The following is a 20,581-nucleotide window of genomic DNA, read 5'->3' on the forward strand; positions in this document are numbered from 1 at the left end:
CTGTCTGCATTTGTCTGCTTTGTCCATCTGGTTTTTCTGTCTGGTTTGGCTTTGTAAATTAACCCTGTTTCCTGTGTTTGTTGTGCATTATGCCCTAATGAAATGTAGGCATGAGTGCTTTTGACAAAGAGCCTCATGAACAAACTGTCTTGTACCAAAGATTCTGTGGGTATTTATTGTCCTATTGTCTGATAAAATGGGATAGTTTTTTTTAATCAGGCTGCTTACCAAACTCACCAATGTCTTTCCAATGTCTAATTTAATAAGTCTATTGGTCATAATACTTATTGTAAAAAATAAGAATAATGTCCGATTTGGCAACTCAATATTTGTCTATACATGTCAACCAAAATGACAGAACTGGTCTGTCATAATCTGAAGGCGAGACTTGGTGGCTTTGAGAATCTATGAGTGAGAGGTACTGCCACCTGAGCCTTTACCGTACCGTGTCCTGTCTGTGTGCCCTGCCTGTGTTACCCTGCCTGTCTCTCTGCAGCCTCTCTGTTCTTTCTTCCGCCCCGTAGAGAGATTACAGGAGGGATCTAGAGGAGGGGGTGAAGGGTAAAGGGATAACTGTTTTTGAGGAAACTCCTGAGCTTTTGAGAGCAAGGAACGCCACTGCTATCCTGAGTCAGGTAGGACTGCTACAGATGGAACAGGCTTCTTCTCTAATCCCTCGCTCATCCCCCTCTTCCTCTGCTTCTTTTCCTCCTCCTCTTCCTGCTTCATCACCTAACTAACCAGGCAGCTGATTGGTTTTCTTCTTGGCTCTGGCTAATGACATTACTAATGTGTTTCCAACGCAGTTGTGGAGCTAATAGTGTCGTTCCCCCAGCCTGGTCTCAGATCTGTTTGTGCTGTCTTGCTAACTCCAATGTTGACAGTGACTACAGGAGTTGGCAAGACAGCACAAACAGATCTGGCACCAGGCTAGTAGTTCCCCAGGTTAACCAGATAATATGATGTCTGAAACAACTTTCACTGTGATTCACACTAAACCTTCTTCTGTCTTTCAGCTCTGAGTGGACCCTTCCTGTCTCACATCACTCTCCCTCACTTGTAACTTAATCCCATTATCTGTTCCTGTTGGTTTGTGATGCTAAACTCTCTGTTCACGGTTCCCTAGGAGTCTCCTTAATCATCCCCTTAGCTGAAGATGTTTTAACCTGTGACGTTTCTGGCTCTGCAGCCCCTAAACCAATGTGACATAATATCCAGTAGTTATTTTGAATACTCACTATAAATAGTATTGTGTTTGACTTGACTGTGTGTAATGTGGCTGTTTGCAGAAAGAATACAAGAAGGCATTGGAGACAGAGATCAAGGGCAAGGGAATGTTGGCATTGGCTACAGACACGCCAGACTTCATGAGGGCTAGGAATGCTACAGACATCCTCAGCCAGGTCAGTGGGACAGGGTTTTTGGGCCAAGACACCCTTGTTTTGGAATATGTGCGTTAAGTCCAGTAATTTCAAAAAGCATAATACATTATAGCCATATTTTTTTAGGTGATAACTACCACAATAGCATTTACTTGTAACCTAGAAGCTATTTCATATTGCCCAACTGTCTTCGTTATACCTGAGTTGCTGTATAGCTATTTTACATGTAATGAATGCACACTATAATCATAACCACCATGTTCATTGCCTTCAATACTATAATTGTGTACTGTACCAAGAATACTGAACAACCACTCTCCATCAGTGCATGTAGATGTTATTTAACAAAGAGTGTGCTTCTGAGCTGCAGTTTGTGTCCCTCCTCAGCAAAAGTACAAGCAGACTGCCGAGGCAGACAGGGCTAGCTACACTAGTGTTATCGACACCCCTGACATCCTCCACGCACAGAACATCAGGAACATGGTCAGCCAGGTAAGAGGAACGCTCCAAACTACTGTGGATGTCTATTAACTGTGTACGTAAACACTTCATAAACTATGTAGATACATTTTGCATCAATTTGATTGATATAGACTAATATGCTTTGAAAACATTGCCATTAGAGTTGAATGACCAAGCTCTTATGTGATGTCTCTCTCTCTATCTCTATCTCTATATCTCTATATCTCTATCTCTCTATCTCTCTATCTCTCTCTGTACTGTGTCCCAACAGAAAAAGTACAGGGAGGAGGCTGAGAAGTGCATGTCTCACTATGTGCCCGTCCTGGACACGCCTGAGATGATGAGAGTCCGTGAGAATCAGAAGAACTTCAGCACTGTAAGTAGAAGCCTTTAAAACCTCCGTTCCATTTTAGAACCTTCCGTTTTAGAACCCTCCCTTTGGAACCAAGGCCTGGATTCCAGGTCTCAGGTTCACCATGCCCCCATGTCAGTCAGTGGCAGCAAGGTGTGTCTCTGTGCATCTTCAGTATCTTGACTTCAAAGTATCACCTTCAATACTTTATATACATGTATATGTTCATTGTTTCTTTATGGACATCTGTTGTGTTTTGCTGTCTGAACTAAAAGAAACCAGCAGCAGGTGGACATTATGGTTATTATCTAATTACCGATTCAGAAAAGCCAGGCTCAAGACTTTTTATTGTCGTTGGAAAGTAGAGTAGCTAATTTCATAATTTAGTTTACACTGAATAAATATATAAATGCAACATGTAAAGTCAAAAAGAAAGGAGGACCAAGGCACTCTTCATATAATTAATACAAATGCCTTTATTAGTATGGCATGTTCAATAGAAACAACGTTTTTTTTAAACGATGCGTTTCGGCTGCATGGTCTTCGTCAGGGAGCACAAAAAAAAGGAATACAAGGTCCTCTTTTGAACAGCTTTTCCAATCAGCCCTAATTGGAAGAGGGAGTGGTTACACAACATCAAACTAACTATGGAGTACAGCAAGGATAACATTCACTTTTTGGACCTCGACATTAGTAAAAATGAGAAAGGTTGTTTGCACACATCAATCTTTAGGAAGCCTACAGATGGGAATACCATTCTGAGGGCAGACAGCTTTCACCCCAAAAGGCTAAAAGAGAATATTCCATATGGCCAATTCCAAAGAGTCCGCAGAATTTGCGATCAGGAAACAGACTACAGTGTCAAATCTGCTGAATTGGAGAATCGCGTCTTGAATCGGTGCTACAGCGTTCAGGTCCTGAAAGATGCCAGTATAAGGGCTGGATTACTTGACAGAGAGAACTTGTTGCGAAGGGGAGAGCCTCGGGATACATCAGAGAGAGTGTATTTTGTTACAAAATTGTGTGGGCAAGCAGTTTGCTGATGTCAACATTGAGAACAGAGTGCCCTATGGTGGCGGTGGGGTTATGGTCCGGGCAGGCATAAGCTACGGACAACGAACACAATTGCATTTTATTGATTTCAATTTGAATGCACAGCGATACCGTGATGAGATCCTGAGGCCTATTGTGAGGCCCATTCTTTTAAAGGTATCTGTGACCAACAGATGCATATATGTATTCCCAATCATGTGAAATCCTTAGATTAGGGCCTAATGAATTCATTTTAATTGACAGATTTCCTGTTGCGTGTTGCATTTATATTTTTGTTCAGTATATGTAATAACAGAATGGCTTATTAGATACAGTTGAAGTCAGAGGTTTACACACACCTTAGCCAATACATTTAAACTCAGTTTTTCACAATTCCTGACATTTAATCCTAGTAAAAATTCCCTGTCTTAGGTCAATTAGGATCACCACTTTGTTTTAAGAATCTGAAATGTCAAAATAATAGTTGAGAGTGATTATTTCAGCTTTTATTTCTCATCACATTGGGTCAGAAGTTTATATACAGTCAATTAGTATTTGGTAGCATTGCCTGTAAATTGTTTAATTTGTGTCAAATGTTTCAGGTAGCCTTCCACAAGCTTCCCACAATTAATTGGGTGAATTTTGGCCCATTCCACCCGATAGAGCTGGTGTAACTGAGTCAGGTTTGTAGGCCTCCTTACTCGCACACGCTTTTTCAGTTCTGCCTACAAATTTTCCATAGGATTGAGGTCAGAGCTTTTCGATGGCCACTCCAATACCTTGACTTTGTTGTCCTTAAGCCATTTTGCTACAACTTTGGAAGTATGCTTGGGGTCATTGTCCATTTAGAAGACCCATTTGTGACCAAGCTTTAACTTCCTGACTGATGTATTGAGATGTTGCTTCAATATATCCACATAATTTTTCTCCCTCATGATGCCATCTATTTTGTGAAGTCGACCAGTCCCTCCTGCAGCAAAGCACCCCCACAACATGATGTTGCCACCCCCGTGCTTCACGGTTGGGATGGTGTTCTTCGGCTTGCAAGCCTCCCCCTTTTTCCTCCAAACATAACAATGGTCATTATGGCCAAACAGTTCTATTTTTGTTTCATCAGACCAAAGGACATTTCTCCAAAAAGTACGATCTTTGTCCCCATGTGCAGTTGCAAACCGTAGTCTGGCTTTTTGTAAGGCGGTTTTGGAGCAGTGGCTTTTTCCTTGCTGAGCGGCCTTTCAGGCTATGTCGTTATAGGACTCGTTTTACTGTGGATATAGATACTTTTGTACCTGTTTCCTCCAGCATCTTCACAAGGTCTTTTGCTGTTGTTCTGGGATTGGTTTGCTCTTTTCGCACCAAAGTACGTTCATCTCAAGGAGACAGAACGCGTCTGCTTCCTGAGCGGTATGACAGCTGCGTGGTCCCATGGTGTTCATACTTGCATATAAACCCCCATGGTGTTTATACTATTGTTTGTACAGATGAATGTGCTACCTTCAGGGATTTGAAAATTGCTCCCAAGGATGTACCAGACTTGTGGAGGTCTACATTTTTTGTTTCTGAAGTCTTGGCTGATTTCTTTCGATTTTCCCATGATCTCAAGCAAAGAGGCACTGGGTTTGAAGGAAGGCCTTGAAATACATCCACAGGTACATCTCCAATTGACTCAAATGATGTCAATTAGCCGATCAGAAGCTTCTAAAGCCATTACATCCTTTTCTGGAATTTTCCAAGCTGTTGAAAGGCACAGTCAATTTAGTGTGAACTTCTGACCCACTGGAATTGTGATACAGTGAATTATAAGTGAAATAATCCGTCTGTAACAATTGTTGGAAAAACTACTTATGTCATGCACAAAGTAGATGTCCTAACCGACTTGCCAAAACTATAGTTTGTTGACAAGAAATGTGTGGAGTGGTTGACAAACGAGTTTTAATGACTCCAACCTCTCTTTTCTTTTCTTGATGTTTTTGTTATTGGGAGACATGTTAACTGCACTTGTGCTCTTTTCCCTGTAGCTTCAGTACCAGACAGACCACCTTAAAAACGTAAAAGACAAAGTGTCATCAATAAAGCAAAGCCCTGAAATGCTTTGTGTTAAAGAGAATAGAACGATTTTCAGTTGGGGATACCTACTGCTCCATGAGTATTTAAAATATAGATATATTTCACCTTTTCTTACAGCACATTTTCACCTCTTTCTTTTCCTCCCCTTTCTTATTACCCTTAATATCCTCTTGAGCTGATAATGAGAGATTAATCATAGCCGAACTTGTGTTTCTGTATTAGGTTAATAACATTTTTAGATTTTAGATCTCTGGTTTGAGCAATGTCGTTATGAAATACGGCGTATGGTAACACTTTGAGCCAACAGGTTTCATGCTTTATGACTCGTAATGTCATGTGTCATCTAGAAACGTCTTCTTTCTGGTTTTTTGTCTGTTGTAGGCCTATCTGTCTTTCCCCTGTCTTTTTCCCATGCACAAATCACTCAACCAACCTCTCAACTGATCTCAACCAACCTCCCAACCTCTCAACTGATCTCAACCAACCTCCCAACCTCTCAACTGATCTCAACCAACCTCCCAACCTCTCAACTGATCTCAACCAACCTCCCAACCTCCCAACCTCTCAAGACTCACTAGTGTTTTCCTCCTCTTACCGTTTAAAGATTCGGAACAAAGAGGACTTGGGAGGAGGAACAGCTCTGTCAGACACCCCAGAGATGGACAGAGTTAGATGCAATCAGACAAACACTATAGAGTGACCCTGCCTGTCTTCACTCAGTCTACCCTTTGAACCCCCCCAGATCTCAAATTTAACAACAAAAAACCATATGTTTTAATCTCTACATAATTGCAACCATTTTTTCTTTCCACATTTTCAACCCCATTTTGCAGAGTTTGTGCTAATCTCAGAGTTCATTGTGCCACCAGACTCATCAGAACATTAAAATAATTAATTAACATTACATCTAAGATCTGTAATAAACTAAACCAAATATCTACCTTTCATTTGCTCAGAGGTTCCCTAGTCAGTTCATAGTGTTATATAGTTTGCAGTATATTCTGTAAAAGCAAAAGCACTTAACTGCTGTTGACATGCAATGTAAATGTCACAACTGTGTTATCTACCTGCTTTATGCCGGCTGCATTCTCACTGTCTTCAGTGAGGCCATCGTCCTTGCTGCTGCTGCTGCTGTATACGTGTAGTGTACTTGTAGTATACGTGTAGTGTACTTGTAGTATACGTGTAGTGTACTTGTAGTATACGTGTAGTGTACTTGTAGTATACGTGTAGTGTACTTGTAGTATACGTGTAGCGTACTTGTAGTATACGTGTAGCGTACTTGTAGTATACGTGTAGCATACTTGTAGTATACGTGTAGTGTACAGTACGTGTGCTTTATATCTGTTATCTGTCTTGCTTTGTCTCTGTCTCTGTGTTTCCCATGGAACCCCCAGAGTAGGTCAAGGACTCGTTGTGTCGGGGCACAGCCATCTCAGACCTACTGGGTGTGAAGAACGTTCGTGAGATGCAGAAGAACATCAGCTCGGTACTCGAGTTTCTATCTAGTCCCTCCCATAAAGGAGGCCCCCCATAATTTCCCAACCAACAAACCTCAAAAAACCTCTCACCCTCTCTGTCGTATGACCCCTAACTGACCTCCAATAATGCCCCCTAAAGCATCAGTGGTTATTCTCCTGACCTTTGACTTCTGTGTGCCAAGATGAAGTCTAGCGCTTCAAAATAACTTAGCGGTACAAAAATAACTTCATTTCCATATTGTCCTCCAAACTAAAGCCCTAAATAGATTCATCCCATGTTTGTTTTCTTGTTTTCTATTGGTTGGTTTCCTACCAGACAAACAAATTGCCTTGTGATTTTTCTTCTCCATTTTTTGTTTCTATTAATCTTCATCATAAAGTGTTTTTGTCTTATAATTCTATTTCTTCAGTTTTCTTTACTGAAGTGCTGTGAGATTTTTGAAACGGTAGTCTAACTATAACCCAAACCTTTGCATGCATTTTTATGGCAGCCCTCATCCGTTTACCATCTCCTTAGTTTTTATTTAAGTGGGCAATAAACCGTGTTTTTGACTGGTTGTCTCTGTGTCACTGTTTAAAGATTCAGTACAAAGAGGAGCAGCTATATCAGACCCCCAGAGATGGACAGAGTTAAACGCAACCAGCAACACATTAGCATGGTACAGGTTTTTATACTGTGATTCTTTACCCTCCATCTACCACCCATATAGTTCTACAGGGGCTTGATGATCAGGAGTATATCAATCAATTGATTCATTCATTTATTGATTCATTTATATACTCCTGTCTGTCCTGCTCCTGTTACGCAAGCCCATGTACAACTCCAAGCCCACTTTAATTCCCCTGTCCAAGCCTTTTTAGTCTTACCCCAGCCCAAAACCTATATATAAACCTAAAAAGGAAGCGTACTGTAAGTAGACAATGATTTAAAAATTGAATATTAAAACATGTCAAGTTCTCTGGTAACATGAAGCCACAATATGTTTAAACAATATGATGATGGAGGAACCCCTCCCTGTGAGTACATGCATATATCTAAATAGTCTATATTATTTCAGAAGAGGTGTACGATCCAAAATGATTTTGCTGAAGTTGCTGCTGTGTCCCATGTGTTCAATCTAGCTTTATTCTTCTGCATACGCTCTTGTCCCTTGTGCTATTAACAGTTCAATGTCATTTGTAGCTACAGTACTTCCTGTAATCTGTTCTCTGCTGTCTCTGGTTCACGGTTGCTCTCTCTGTGTGTGTTTGTCCATTGTGACATCATCTCTCTTCTGCATGGGACCATAATGCTGATCTGATGGGTAGATAAAGTACAAGGACTCGTTGTGTCGGTGCACAGCCATCTCAGACCTACCGGAGGTGAAGAGGGTTCGTGAGATGCAGAAGAACATCAGCTCGGTACTAGAGGAAACCAACACGTGTTTCTGTTTCTCACTGTTTAGTCCAGATTTGTGCGTGATCCTCCCTTACCGCCTTAAACTGTCTTCTCTATCGGTTCAGCCCTTGTCATCAACAATCAACCCTGATTCTAATACAACACATCATCCCTCTCCATCCTTCCTCGTTCCTTTCAATCTATCCTTCCACCTTCCACCCTCAGTAAATCATCTTTGACTCTCCCTTCATTCTAACCTCAGCTAAAACACCCTCTTCAAAATTACTTCCTCACATTTTGAGTGTTTTTGCTTAACCTTTTTTAAAATGTGTATCTCCCCAGCAGCGTTCTTCCTTTAAGAGGTGTGCTATTTATCTCCTGTTTTAGTGTGGCAACTAACATCCTTGCCATGCTGTGGAGGCTGGGATGTTTTAGTGTGTGTTGGTGTGTGTTGGATTGTGTTGTTGCAGTGTGTCTGACTGTCCCCTGGGGCTGTGCTTCTGCCCTGTAGGTGTTGTATAAGGACAGTTCTGCCAAAGGAACGCCCCAGGTGTTCACTCCAGAGATGGAGAGAGCGAAACGGAACCAAGAACAGATTAGCTCGGTACACCAGCCATCCTCCAGGACCTGTGTGCCCCTTTAGAACCCTTTAGAACCCACGTTAACCCTCTCATCTAACTCCCTCCTGTTCTTCTTCTGGCTCTAGTTAACCTCATTAATCAGATCTACAGTAGTCATCCTCTGCTCTCATCTATTTGTATATCATGGCTAACCCTCTGCCTTGTTATTGAAACTAGTCAACTCCTCCTTTTCCCCTGGCTTCCTCCCACTCCCAACACCCCAATTAAGGATTGGAACACACCCCTCCTAACTCCATTATAAATTGGGACACGCCCTCTTAATCCACCCCCACTCTGAAGGTTTGAATCTCCCTGCTAATATCATCTGAGGTCCCAATAATAAGCCCTTCTCAGAGTGACCCTATCTGTTGTTGTTGTTGTTGTGCCACATTCTGTCACACACAGGTTCAGCAGATAAAGGGGGTTAACTCTGGTGCTGACGTTGTTCCTCTGCTGTCCTCTCTGCTGTCCCACAGGTGCTGTACTCTGACAGCTTCCGTAAGCAGGTGCAGGGCAAGGCTGCCTTTGTGCTGGACACACCTGAGATGAGACGCGTCAAGGAGACCCAGCGCAACATATCTGGAGTGAGTCAATGGTTTTTGTAGATGTTATAATATCTCTTGTTGGCTTGTAAAGAGTCTTTTTCTTGTAATAACACATGCCAGACAAAATTGCTCACGTTCATAATTCCTACCCATGTAAAACCATACCACTAAAGTTCAACTATTGTCTTACCACTGAGTCTTTTATTAAAATGTAATAACAAATGCCATACCAAGTTGATTACTCATTCCCGACTGATATAAAAGCATCCCACGGCTCTCTGTCCACCAGGTGAGATACCACCAGGACTTTGAGAAGAGTAAGGGCAGCTTCACTCCCACCACCTCTGACCCCGTGATGGACCGTGTGAAGAAGAACACCCAGGAGTTCAGCGACATCAACTACCGTGGCATCCAGAGACGCGTGGTGGAGATGGAGAAGAGACGCGTGGTGGAGCACGAACAGGAGACAGTCACCGGTACGCACACCAGCACACACGCTGTGCCGAGACCCACAAACAAACACCAACCAATTATTCTACATCCATTTGATCTATGTTGTACCAGCCATTCTGTAAAACCTGTCTGTTCACCCTCAGATCTGCGTGTATGGCGCACCAACCCCGGCTCTGTGTTTGACTACGACCCTGCTGAGGACAACATCCAGTCCAGGAGTCTGCACATGATGTCAGGTAAGAGAGAGAAGCCTCACACCTGAACAGCATAATCCACAGGAAACTCTTTGATTTGTCATATAAACATCTATAAGCATTATGATTTTATTCATAATAATGTATAATAATTTATAAAGCATTTATAATGGCCTATTCATTCAATATAAAGTGCAACCAATATTTTTAGGTTTTGTTGAACCCTGACCTTTGCCCTCTGTGTGACAGTCCAAGCCCAGCGTCGCAGCAAGGAGCACTCCCGCTCCACAAGCGCTATGAGTGGTGTTGGTGATGAGAAGTCTGAGGTGTCTGAGGACCCAGCCCACCATGTGTCCCTGTACAGCAATGGCTTTGCTACCTCCTCCATGGGTAGGTCTACTGTAGTGGGCCCACATCACAACCCAGTTCAGATATCACACCACCAAACCACAGACCAATTCCATAGACACTGAGTGTACAAAATATTAGGAACACCTCCCTAATATTGAGTTGCACCGTCTTTTGCCTTCATAACAGCCTCAGAGCATGGACTCTACAAGGTGTCGAAAGCGTTCCACAGGGATGCTGGCCCATGTTGACTCCGATGCTTCCCGCAGTTGTGTCAAGTTCGCTAGATGCCTTTGGGTGGTGGTCCATTCCTGATACATACAGGGAATTGTTGAGCGTGAAAAACCCAGCAGTGTTGCAGTTCTTGACACAAACCGGTGCGCCTGGCACCTACTACCATACCCTGTTCAAAGGCACTCAAATATTTTGTCTTGCCCATTCACGCTCTGAAAGGCACACACACACAATCCATGTCTCAATTGTCTCAATGCTTAAAAATCCTTCTTTAACCTGTCTCCTCCCTTTCATCTACATTGTTTGAAGTGTATTTAACATGTGACCTCAATAAGGGATCATAGCTTTCACCTAGTTAGTATGTCATGGAACGAGCAGGTGTTCCTAATACACTGTGTAGATGGCAGACCTTTATATTCAAGCCTCGTCAACTTTCAACAATACTTGGTACAGTCAGTGCCCTGTTCCCAGCCCGCTATGGTAGAAGTATCTATACCTAAGCCCTCATTCTAACTGTGACAGCTGACTTATGTCTTTCCTATCTGCTCCTGCAGGTTACACACACACCAAGACCGTGGAGCTGCAGCAGAGGTCTTCCTCTGTAGCCACACAGCAGACCACCGTGTCCTCTGTCCCCTCCCACCCGTCCACCACTGGGGTGAGTACTGTACTAGGCTCACAGGACATAGATCATTACCGTGGAAACCAGACATCGTTGACGTGACTGACTGTGAAACAGGGAAGCATGTGTTGGGCAAATTTCCTCTTCGTTGGGTTGCTGTGCACTACTCACTACCATGTTCCAAAAATGTAAGCTATATCAGCAGTCATTACTAAAAAATATTTTTTGTCCCGTTCAGAAAACTGTGCGTGCCATGTACGACTACTCCTCTGCCGACATGGACGAGGTCTCCTTCAAGGATGGTGATGTTATCGTAAACGTGCAGTCCATCGACGAGGGCTGGATGTACGGCACTGTGCAGCGCTCAGGCAAGACTGGCATGCTGCCGGCCAATTACGTTGAAGCAATCTAAAGACAAGTCCCACCGACACATCCACCTAGCTACCTGATTGGCCGCCATCTACGGTTGAATCTGTCGCTTCGTAAACCTGTTATGTGTAGACTATCGCTCAGATTAGATTTTTGTAGCTGTAGTATTAGTAGTCTATAGTGTTGATGCCCGTTTCCCAAGACCCTGTGGATGTGACATGAGAATCTGAAATGTATAAATACCTATATAGACTACTGTAGAAGAACATTCATCCTTTTCCAAGACCTCATCTTGAAACAATGACGAAAAGCCCATTATTTTGTAAATTGCAGACAGAACCTGATTTAATCAATGTCAGTTAAATATTTTTGAAAAGCTTTACTGAAAGTTAACTTTCACACAAAAACAGATGAGCTTACATGCAATTCAAACTTTCCTGTGATGAGAAAGTGAAGTATATGGATGATAGGAAAGTGTACCATATGGAGAGAATAAAGTTGTTTAATCACCCAAAACCACAAGGGGTTGATGAAGAAAAGACTAAAAGATGTGTAACCTTGAGGTATCATCCATCGAACCTAAAAACCAGGGCTCTGTTCCTGAGGATGTAACATTACCAAACGTACAGATATGATTGGCTATCAGAATGAATAGAGCGGACACGATTCCCTATTCTTATTTCTATCAGCAGCTTTGAGTTTCACCACCCAGTTTGAGAAGCCTCTTCCCTCCTGAAGTAGCCGAAGGCTGGTCACTCATTGCATGTGTTTCGTTCCCTGATTACCTGGGTCTGGGGGTAAAGAAGTCAAATACCGTTGATCAGTAGATAATAAAACACCAACCTGCTGCACTACTGAGGTCTTGTGTTCTTATTTCTCTACCTTGTGGCCTCTCCACTTCAACTTACATTTCCTACAACAATAGTTCAAGCCAGACACCGCTTTAGCAGCTTGCGTAAAGGTACAGTGGGGCAAAAAAGTATTGTCAGCCACCAATTGTGCAAGTTCTCCCACTTAAAAAGATGAGGCCTGTCATTTATCATAGGTACACTTCAACTATGACAGACAAAATGAGAAAAACAAATCCAGAAAATCACATTGTAGGATTTTTAATGAATTTATTTGCAAATTATGGTGGTAAATAAGTATTTGGTCACCTACAAACAAGATTTCTGGCTCTCAGACCTGTAACTTCTTTAAGAGGCTCCTCTGTCCTCCACTCGTTACCTGTAATAATGGCACCTGTTTGAACTTGTTATCAGTATAAAAGACACCTGTCCACAACCTCAAACAGTCACACTCCAAACTCCACTATGGCCAAGACCAAAGAGCTGTCAAAGGACACCAGAAACAAAATTGTAGAACTGCACCAGGCTGAGAAGACTGAATCTGCAATAGGTAAGCAGCTTGGTTTGAAGAAATCAACTGTGGGAGCAATTATTAGGAAATGGAAGACATACAAGACCACTGATAATCTCCCTCGATCTGGGGCTTCACGCAAGATCTCACCCTGTGGGGTCAAAATGATCACAATAATGGTGAGCAAAAATCCCAGAACCACACAGGGTGACCTAGTGAATGACCTGCAGAGAGCTGGGACCAAAGTAACAAAGCCTACCATCAGTAACACACTACGCCACCAGGGACTCAAATCCTGCAGTGCCAGACGTGTCCCCCATTTTGAGTGAAAACCATCAGCATTGAAGATTAAAGAAAGAACAACACTGATACAGCCTCCATCTTTCAAACCTTTATTTAATAGGTACACAACGTAAAAAGTGCCATCCTCCGGACCACAATGTATGGTTAAAATATCACTTCCTGGCAAAGCCTTGGTATAGCCAATCAGAGACCATGCTTCGCTTTCACTCATCATGACAACTAATCGCCACCACTACTTTTTAGCCTGAACTAGCATTTATAAAAATGTCTCCCTCAGCCATCAGAGAGGACAAGGAAAAAGAGTTTAAAAACACAATCCAAACAGATCCTGGTGGACTTGTGGTGTAGTACTTGGTTAACTCTTAGATCTTGAGTCGGAGTGTGAGAGGGGAAACCTTGATGGGGGCTGGGGGGCCCGGGCCCCCACATAAACAAATCAAGACCTCTAAGAATTCAAACACCAATGTGCCGCCCCCCCACAGTTGTCAATAGGCATCTTCAAGAGACTTCACGTGGGGCATTCCCAAAATATGTAATCCAAACCGTGGGACTGTCTAGTGTTTGGATCAGGGTCCGCTGTCCTTGTTCTGAGCCAGTAGTCTGCTCTGCAGCTGCAGCACCACCGTCCTCATCATGCCTCCCAGCTGATCATGGATCAGAACCAGCTGGTCAGAGGAGCAGTGGCTCAATCCCTCCCCAGTCAGATGAGCCGCCAGAGACTCCACCTCCAACAGCAGACCACCCTCAGCAGTCTTCTGGTGGTCAGGCCTGCTCTGGTCCGGTCTCTCCTCTGGATGTTCCTTGTGCTCCTTGGACACTGGCTCATCCAACAACTCTGTGACTACAGAAGGGAACATCATGCATGATAATCATCTATGATATTGAGTTCTGTTTAGTGAACGGAATTAGAAATACAGCAAAAAAAATGTATTTGTGAGCAATTTCACAGCAACTTTCAAATATTTTTTCCCCCAAGCTTATTCTCTTACTGCACAAATTGGCCTTTGGAAACAACACAGGTTTATTGAACTCACCTAGGGCATCTCCTGGAGTCTTGTCCTCTCCCTGGTTCTGAGGAACAGTTGGCTCCTCCAGCTCAGATGTCAGCTTCTCCATCTCCTCAAAACTCTTCAGCTCATCACTACGGCCCTTCTGCTGAAGCAGTGACGAGGTGAAACAGTCCATTACAGACCAAACAGATAAACCACCTGAACTGTGCTCATCTCCACAAGAATTAACCACGTATCACAATTATCATTAACTGTGTAAGCAATATCTCTTGGGTATAATCTAAAGTATGAATCTCATTTGCATTTGCAGAAGGTAGGAGAAAGTCACAGGTTTTAAGTTTGGGCATAATACCTGCTGTTCATGGTATATTTTAAGTGCTTTCTTCACATTAGAAATCTTTGGGGAACGAATGGGAAGGTTCTTGATTTCACTTGGTGTGAGAGCACTGAGGTCTCCGACAGTTTTGATATTCCGGGCTCGCACAAGCTGGCCAAAGCCACGAGGCCTGAGGATAAATAATGACAGAATATGTTACAGCAGCCATCAGCAGTAGAAGGAATAGCAACACACCCTCCTCACTCGATGTTTGGCTAAAAGCTGAGGGATGGGACTGGAGAAATGTAACACGCAAATTCATAGAGCTATGGATGCAAGGACTGACCATCCATGATATCAACATTACAGTTTTAACCATGTTTTGAGGCTATATAGTGTTTGTTTACATTTACTTTGTCTATAAATATTGGAGAAAACAAGCTTATATTTTGGGTTCTCATGGAGTGTGACAGTTGAACTAAGCTCATGAGGCATTTAAGTTATATTCTTCAAGAATCATTGGATACATATCAGTACATTTATAAGTCCAAAATTGTATGTAGCAATGGCTGATGGCCCATTTTAATTCTAAAGAAACGCATAAAGCTTTGGATATCTGCTCCAGTTGTATGGGAACCCATGTTGGATTGTTGTTCCCTTGTTGCAACTCGCATTGTATTTAACTTGATTTATTGTACAAGCAGTTCATTGTTTTGGGACCAGAGTTCTCTCGTTACACTGACCACATGTTGGAGGTGATCTGAGGCAGCACTGCTTCCACAGGGGTAGAACAGCGGACCAGGGCCGGGTACACACAGTCCTTAGGGATGGGTCTCGGCTCCTGGCCCAGCTCAGAGATCTGAAACATTCATCAAGTTAGAAGCTAAGTAGGAATGACACTCAGGCACATGCACAACAATCATGGACAGTAAACCATTTTTTTTTTTAAATGGACCAAATGAGCCGTTTTGTCTATATGTACTGAATGTATGCATGCTGCAAAATGAATGTCCTTGTGGATAATAAGATCATCATCTAATCCATTAGGTTTTACAAAAAGGATTGAATTTAGGATTATGATCTAGTCTGAAAATAACTTGGGTACTTCCTATGTATCTGAGGTTACATACCAGGCATTTCTTGGAGCTCTTGTACCCCGGGCTGCGGAGATTGCGTGGACTGAGGATCAGTAAGCCCTTTGTCGGTGTTGTGATATACTGCAAATAGAGCAGAGGTTAGGCTATTACAATAAAAGGGTCTAAATGAAAGAGAGACCTCTAAAAAAAAAAGCCAAGGGAGAGTTCAGTTAATCTGTGGCCACTGAGTTAATTATACAGAAATCAAGTCAGAATATCACTGTCTCCCATTGATGATTTTGGCAAAAGTTGAAGTTTCACACACTTATCTTAACTAAATTGAGCCTTTAATGATTTAGTGCAGAGTATTTAAAATGACATTTATTACACATCACTAGTGGATCATGTACCTTCGCCTGAGGGATGCTGCTGCTGGTAGTTTTGTTTCTTGGGGAGCTGGATCGGATGACAGGGCTGCGACGGTCAATGTCATCTGCCAGCTCCTGGTGTTGAATTGGGTCAGCAAATGATACTCGTCGAGACTGCGAAATGAAAAGTATGGATTAATTTATCACACTTTGTTTTCAAAACCTGCTAATGCCATCATAGATACATCAAAGAGTCTCTTCAACTGAAAGCATGTCATTTTCAATTTATACTGACAGTTGAACATAGATAATTAGAATATATGCATAAATTATTTATGATTTGTAAATCGTCATAGATTAAGTACCCCTGATCACATTACCTTGGTGAAAGGCGAAGGACTCTCCTCTTCTATTGGTCTTTTCTGTCCCTTCTTCAGGATAGAGGTGGAGGGGGAAGCTAAGGGGGACCACAACCCCCTGGTCCTGCCACTGCTGGGGCTATGGCCCACCTCCAGCCCCATCACAGTATCCTTCTGCTTGGGTGGGGAGTCTTGGCACAACATGTCTTTAGAGGTACTTGGGTGATGTAGAGGCACTGGGGCTTCGTGAAGGTCAGAGGGCACAAGGGTAAAAGAGTTTAAAGGAGATAGATCTAGGTCATTATTGGCCATCTGGGTTTCTTCACCCTCCTCTTCACACTCGAGGCCAGATACATTGTCAGTTTTTGCCCTCTCTTGGAGAGGAGTGATATCTTGAATGTTGTCCGCCTGAGGCTCAGTGTGGGTTTCTCTGGTTCCAGTAGAGGTGCCGTCAGCCTCTGGCTGTCCTTCTTTGATAGATGTGTACTGCTCCTCCCGTTGCTCCTCATCTAAGGCTTTGGAACACCCTGACTGGGCTTGCCCAATAGACCTGCCAACATCTTCACGTTGGTCCTCCTCTAGAACATTGGTAGCAGACTCTGGATGTCTGTTCTCCTCGTGTTCTCCCATCTGCTCCTCTGTCACCTCCTCACTGGAGACAGCCACAGGCTTCAGCCCATCTAAAACCTTCTCTGAGGACTCAGAGACCTTAAGACTCAGTTTCTCCTCTGTTGCCTCAGTAGGTGAAGTATCTGTGGGGAGGCCATTGGCAATGGGAGGTGTACATAGTTTGTTTAGTCCATCTTCAGAGATGGCATTTCCTTCAGTGGAAGGAGTGAGAGAGTTGGCCTGCTCAGAGTAATTGAGCAGCATTCTTTGGATCTGTGTTGGCCTGTCACACTCTAGGTCATCATGGTCACTCTCCTGAGAGGAGACTGTGTTGAAATTAGCTTTGCTTTTTGACCATTTATGTCCACGTTCCTTCTTCCGTCGAGACATACACACATCTTGGCTTTTCATATGTTCTAGATCAGGTTCTACTGAAGAGTCCGTCTGTTGAGAAGAAAGCTTAGCATTTTCACTCTCAGCCTTCTCTGGCACAAAGGGGTCAACTGCCTTAACCATACCCCCCATGTCCGTCTCCCTCTGCCCCAGATCTTTCTTAGTCATCACAGGAAGACTTGGAACTAGCACTTCAGGTTTAAGGGAGTTGACCATTTTAAGGGCTTCCTCCACATCCTGTGGAATTTTGACAACTTCTAAGGCATCACTTGATGGGTTTTGCGAGTCTGACTTTAGAGAAGTTTCAGAACTATCCATTGGAATCTCTTGGTCAGCCCCTCGCTCTGCTGATCCAACTGTAGCCAGAGGGCTTGGAACCGCTCCAGCTGATGTGGGCTTCCGGCCTTTCTGGACATCCTCCCGGGGCTCTGAAGCATCCGACTCAGAGTTCTCCACGTTGGAGACTAGTAAGGCCTGGGAGGCATTATGCCTTTTAGTCCTTCCACTTCCTTGTGAGGATTCTGTATCTGCCACCTGTGAGTTCTCAGTCTCCATGTTAGGAGTTGGGTTAGGGCTGTTGTTGGCTTTTACCTGCTCCTTTAACATCTTGTTTCTTTTACTGGTTCTGCCCCTGGGCCTCAGCTGGCGGTCTGTTGGACTGGTGGCAGAAGGAGCGACCTGATAATGAGTCTGGCTCTTCTCTGGTGTTGCTGCTGAATCAGTGGCCAAATGCAGGCTTCTTTTGACCTCAGACTCAGCCACTTCAATGGGAACCTTGCTTCTCCTGCTTGCTCTACCCTGCGACTGGCTGTCTGTTGGAGTGGCTGAAGGTGTGGTTGAAGGTGTAGTCTGTGAGTCAATTTGGCTGAGTAGCTCTGTACCACCTCTCCTCTTCGGCTTGCCTTTACCCTGTTCTTCTGACTCGGTGACCAATTTACTCCTCCTGCTAGATCTACCCTGCGATTGGCCATCTCCTGTTTGATCAGCAGGAGAGGGTGTGGCAATCTGAGAATCACTTTCGTGCTCAGTAGGATCCTGCTTGTCAACCTCATCGACAAAGTCAACCTCCTCCAAATCACTGAGTGGTTTGCTCTTCCAGCTTGCACTACCCTGTGACTGGCTCTCTTGTTGAGATGGTTTGGCTACATGTGAATCAATTTGGCTCGTCTTTTCCTCCACCTTCTGAGCCCTAATACTCCTTAGTTTCTGCCTGCAATCATCCTCCACTTCCACAGCCAACTTACTCCTCTTACTACATCTACTCTGTGATTGGCTATCATTAGAGGCAGAGGGGGTGTCCGTTTGAGAGTCACTTTGACTGAGCTCCTCCTCTGCAACACCTCTCTTTTGTTGGTCTTTGACCAAATCCTCTGATTTGCTGCTCCTTCTACTTGATACCGTGCTACTCTGTGATTGGCTGTTGATATCAGCAGCAGGTGAAGGCGTGGCCACCTGTGAATTTGATCGGCTCAACTCGCTCTCCTCCTTGTGACTTATTTTTCTCAGCTTGTCTTTTCCACAGTCCTCCACGTCAACAGCCAGCTTACTTCTCCTACTGGCTCTACCCTGTGACTGACCGTCTGCTTGACTGACAGGAGAGGGCACAGTCTTTGGTGAATCCATTTGACACTCTGCCTCTTTGGGTTGAGACTTCCTCCGTTTGTCTTTCTCTTCCCATTCCTCTGCATCTTCTCCTGGTCTCAGTGGCCTGCTCCTCCGCCTTCCGGACCGCCTTGGTTCACCTTGGCTCAGATCGGCCTGGGAACTGGGAGGACCTTCCAGAAGACCTTGAGATTCCTCTTTCTGACTGTTGTTTTCCATTACTACTTCTTCAAATGCAGGAACTAGAACTTCCGTCAGTATTTCCACCGGAGTCTGGGTGTCTGGGATGACGTCGTCCTCGTCAGTTTCACTTGTTCTTTTCTCAGCTGGTTTCTCAACCTCAGATTGCTTTTTGTCTTCTGAAGGTTCAGGTTTCTCTCCCTCATTTTTGGAAGACTGATTCTTGAAGCTTCTACATCTTGCTTGTTCAGTCTCCTGCGAGTCCGTGTCAGTCCCTGCCGGTGGTTCCGGAGAGGAAGCCGCCTGCGCCTGGCCGGCCCCTGCCGGTGGTTCCGGAGAGGAAGCCGCCTGCGCCTGGCCGGCCCCTGCCGGTGGTTCCGGAGAGGAAGCCGCCTGCGCCTGGCCGGCCCCTGCCGGTGGTTCCGGAGAGGAAGCCGCCTGCGCCTGGCCGGCCCCTGCCGGTGGTTCCGGAGAGGAAGCCGCCTGCGCCTGGCCGGCCCCTGCCGGTGGTTCCGGAGAGGAAGCCGCCTGCGCCTGGCCGGCCCCTGCCGGTGGTTCCGGAGAGGAAGCCGCCTGCGCCTGGCCGGCCCCTGCCGGTGGTTCCGGAGAGGAAGCCGCCTGCGCCTGGCCGGCCCCTGCCGGTGGTTCCGGAGAGGAAGCCGCCTGCGCCTGGCCGGCCCCTGCCGGTGGTTCCGGAGAGGAAGCCGCCTGCGCCTGGCCGGCCCCTGCCGGTGGTTCCCGGAGAGGAAGCCGCCTGCGCCTGGCCGGCCCCTGCCGGTGGTTCCGGAGAGGAAGCCGCCTGCGCCTGGCCGGCCCCTGCCGGTGGTTCCGGAGAGGAAGCCGCCTGCGCCTGGCCGGCCCTTGCCGGTGGTTCCGGAGAGGAAGCCGCCTGCGCCTGGCTGTTAGCAGTCCTGGTGAGGGGGCCTGTAAACATCACCACGCTGGCAGGACTAGCAGGCTTCCCCTCAGCATACTTCTCCAGAGTGATGAAAGACTGGCGACGACTGTTGGTTTTCTGAGGCGTCCCTGAGACCATGTCAGAGCCGCCAGAGACGTCAGGGCTGGTGTCCTCTCTGGTCTCCACAGCAGAGTCTTCCTTCAATAAAACATCCTCATTGACATCCTCCTCCATGGAAATGTCTGCAGACTCGGGAAGTAACTCATCAGCAGGCTTATCCTCTCCCTTTGCAGATTCTGTTGTCTCATTGGTTGGACTGATATATTCCTGGGTATCGTCAGCAACGTCCTCCCCCATTTCCATGTTTTCTTCTGGAACCTGTGAAGAAAAGAACGGAGGAGACATTTGTATTTGGGGATTTTCACTTTCATTTGAAGAAAAGGCCTGTTGGCTTTGAAGGCACCCATATGTGTTCAATCAAAAGAAAACCGTATATTGGGGCAAATAATGACATTTCAGACCTCGGGGGGGGGTAAATGTAACAATGAATAGCTTGTGTTGTTAATTTC

The 20,581-nt window shown here is 44.8% G+C and overlaps 2 protein-coding genes across 6 annotated transcripts in view; one reads left to right on the top strand and one right to left on the bottom strand.

The window, feature by feature from the left end:
* The window catches only part of LOC112224863 (nebulin-like), a 93,772-nt gene extending 81,382 nt beyond the window's left edge, over positions 1-12,390 (top strand). For 3 of the 5 annotated variants that reach the window (XM_042306584.1, XM_042306585.1, XM_042306586.1), the window contains 12 exons: positions 525-635; positions 1,290-1,403; positions 1,770-1,874; positions 2,116-2,220; positions 8,085-8,177; positions 8,666-8,758; positions 9,251-9,358; positions 9,609-9,795; positions 9,916-10,008; positions 10,216-10,356; positions 11,103-11,206; positions 11,409-12,390. In XM_042306584.1, coding sequence (XP_042162518.1) covers positions 525-635; positions 1,290-1,403; positions 1,770-1,874; positions 2,116-2,220; positions 8,085-8,177; positions 8,666-8,758; positions 9,251-9,358; positions 9,609-9,795; positions 9,916-10,008; positions 10,216-10,356; positions 11,103-11,206; positions 11,409-11,582 — 1,428 coding nt within the window. In that variant the 3' untranslated portion in view covers positions 11,583-12,390. The remainder of the gene's footprint in view (positions 1-524; positions 636-1,289; positions 1,404-1,769; positions 1,875-2,115; positions 2,221-8,084; positions 8,178-8,665; positions 8,759-9,250; positions 9,359-9,608; positions 9,796-9,915; positions 10,009-10,215; positions 10,357-11,102; positions 11,207-11,408) is intronic. The other 2 variants (XM_042306587.1, XM_042306588.1) reach the window with 1 other exon arrangement.
* Positions 12,391-13,276: 886 nt separating this feature from the next.
* The window catches only part of LOC112224865 (telomere-associated protein RIF1), a 31,619-nt gene continuing 24,314 nt past the window's right edge, over positions 13,277-20,581 (bottom strand). The window contains 8 exon segments of the mRNA XM_042306589.1: positions 13,277-14,042; positions 14,236-14,356; positions 14,564-14,717; positions 15,271-15,386; positions 15,658-15,744; positions 16,014-16,145; positions 16,352-19,381; positions 19,383-20,390. Coding sequence (XP_042162523.1) covers positions 13,768-14,042; positions 14,236-14,356; positions 14,564-14,717; positions 15,271-15,386; positions 15,658-15,744; positions 16,014-16,145; positions 16,352-19,381; positions 19,383-20,390 — 4,923 coding nt within the window. The 3' untranslated portion in view covers positions 13,277-13,767.

This window comes from Oncorhynchus tshawytscha, linkage group LG26 (assembly GCF_018296145.1).
Source record: "Oncorhynchus tshawytscha isolate Ot180627B linkage group LG26, Otsh_v2.0, whole genome shotgun sequence".
Lineage (NCBI taxonomy): Eukaryota > Metazoa > Chordata > Actinopteri > Salmoniformes > Salmonidae > Oncorhynchus > Oncorhynchus tshawytscha.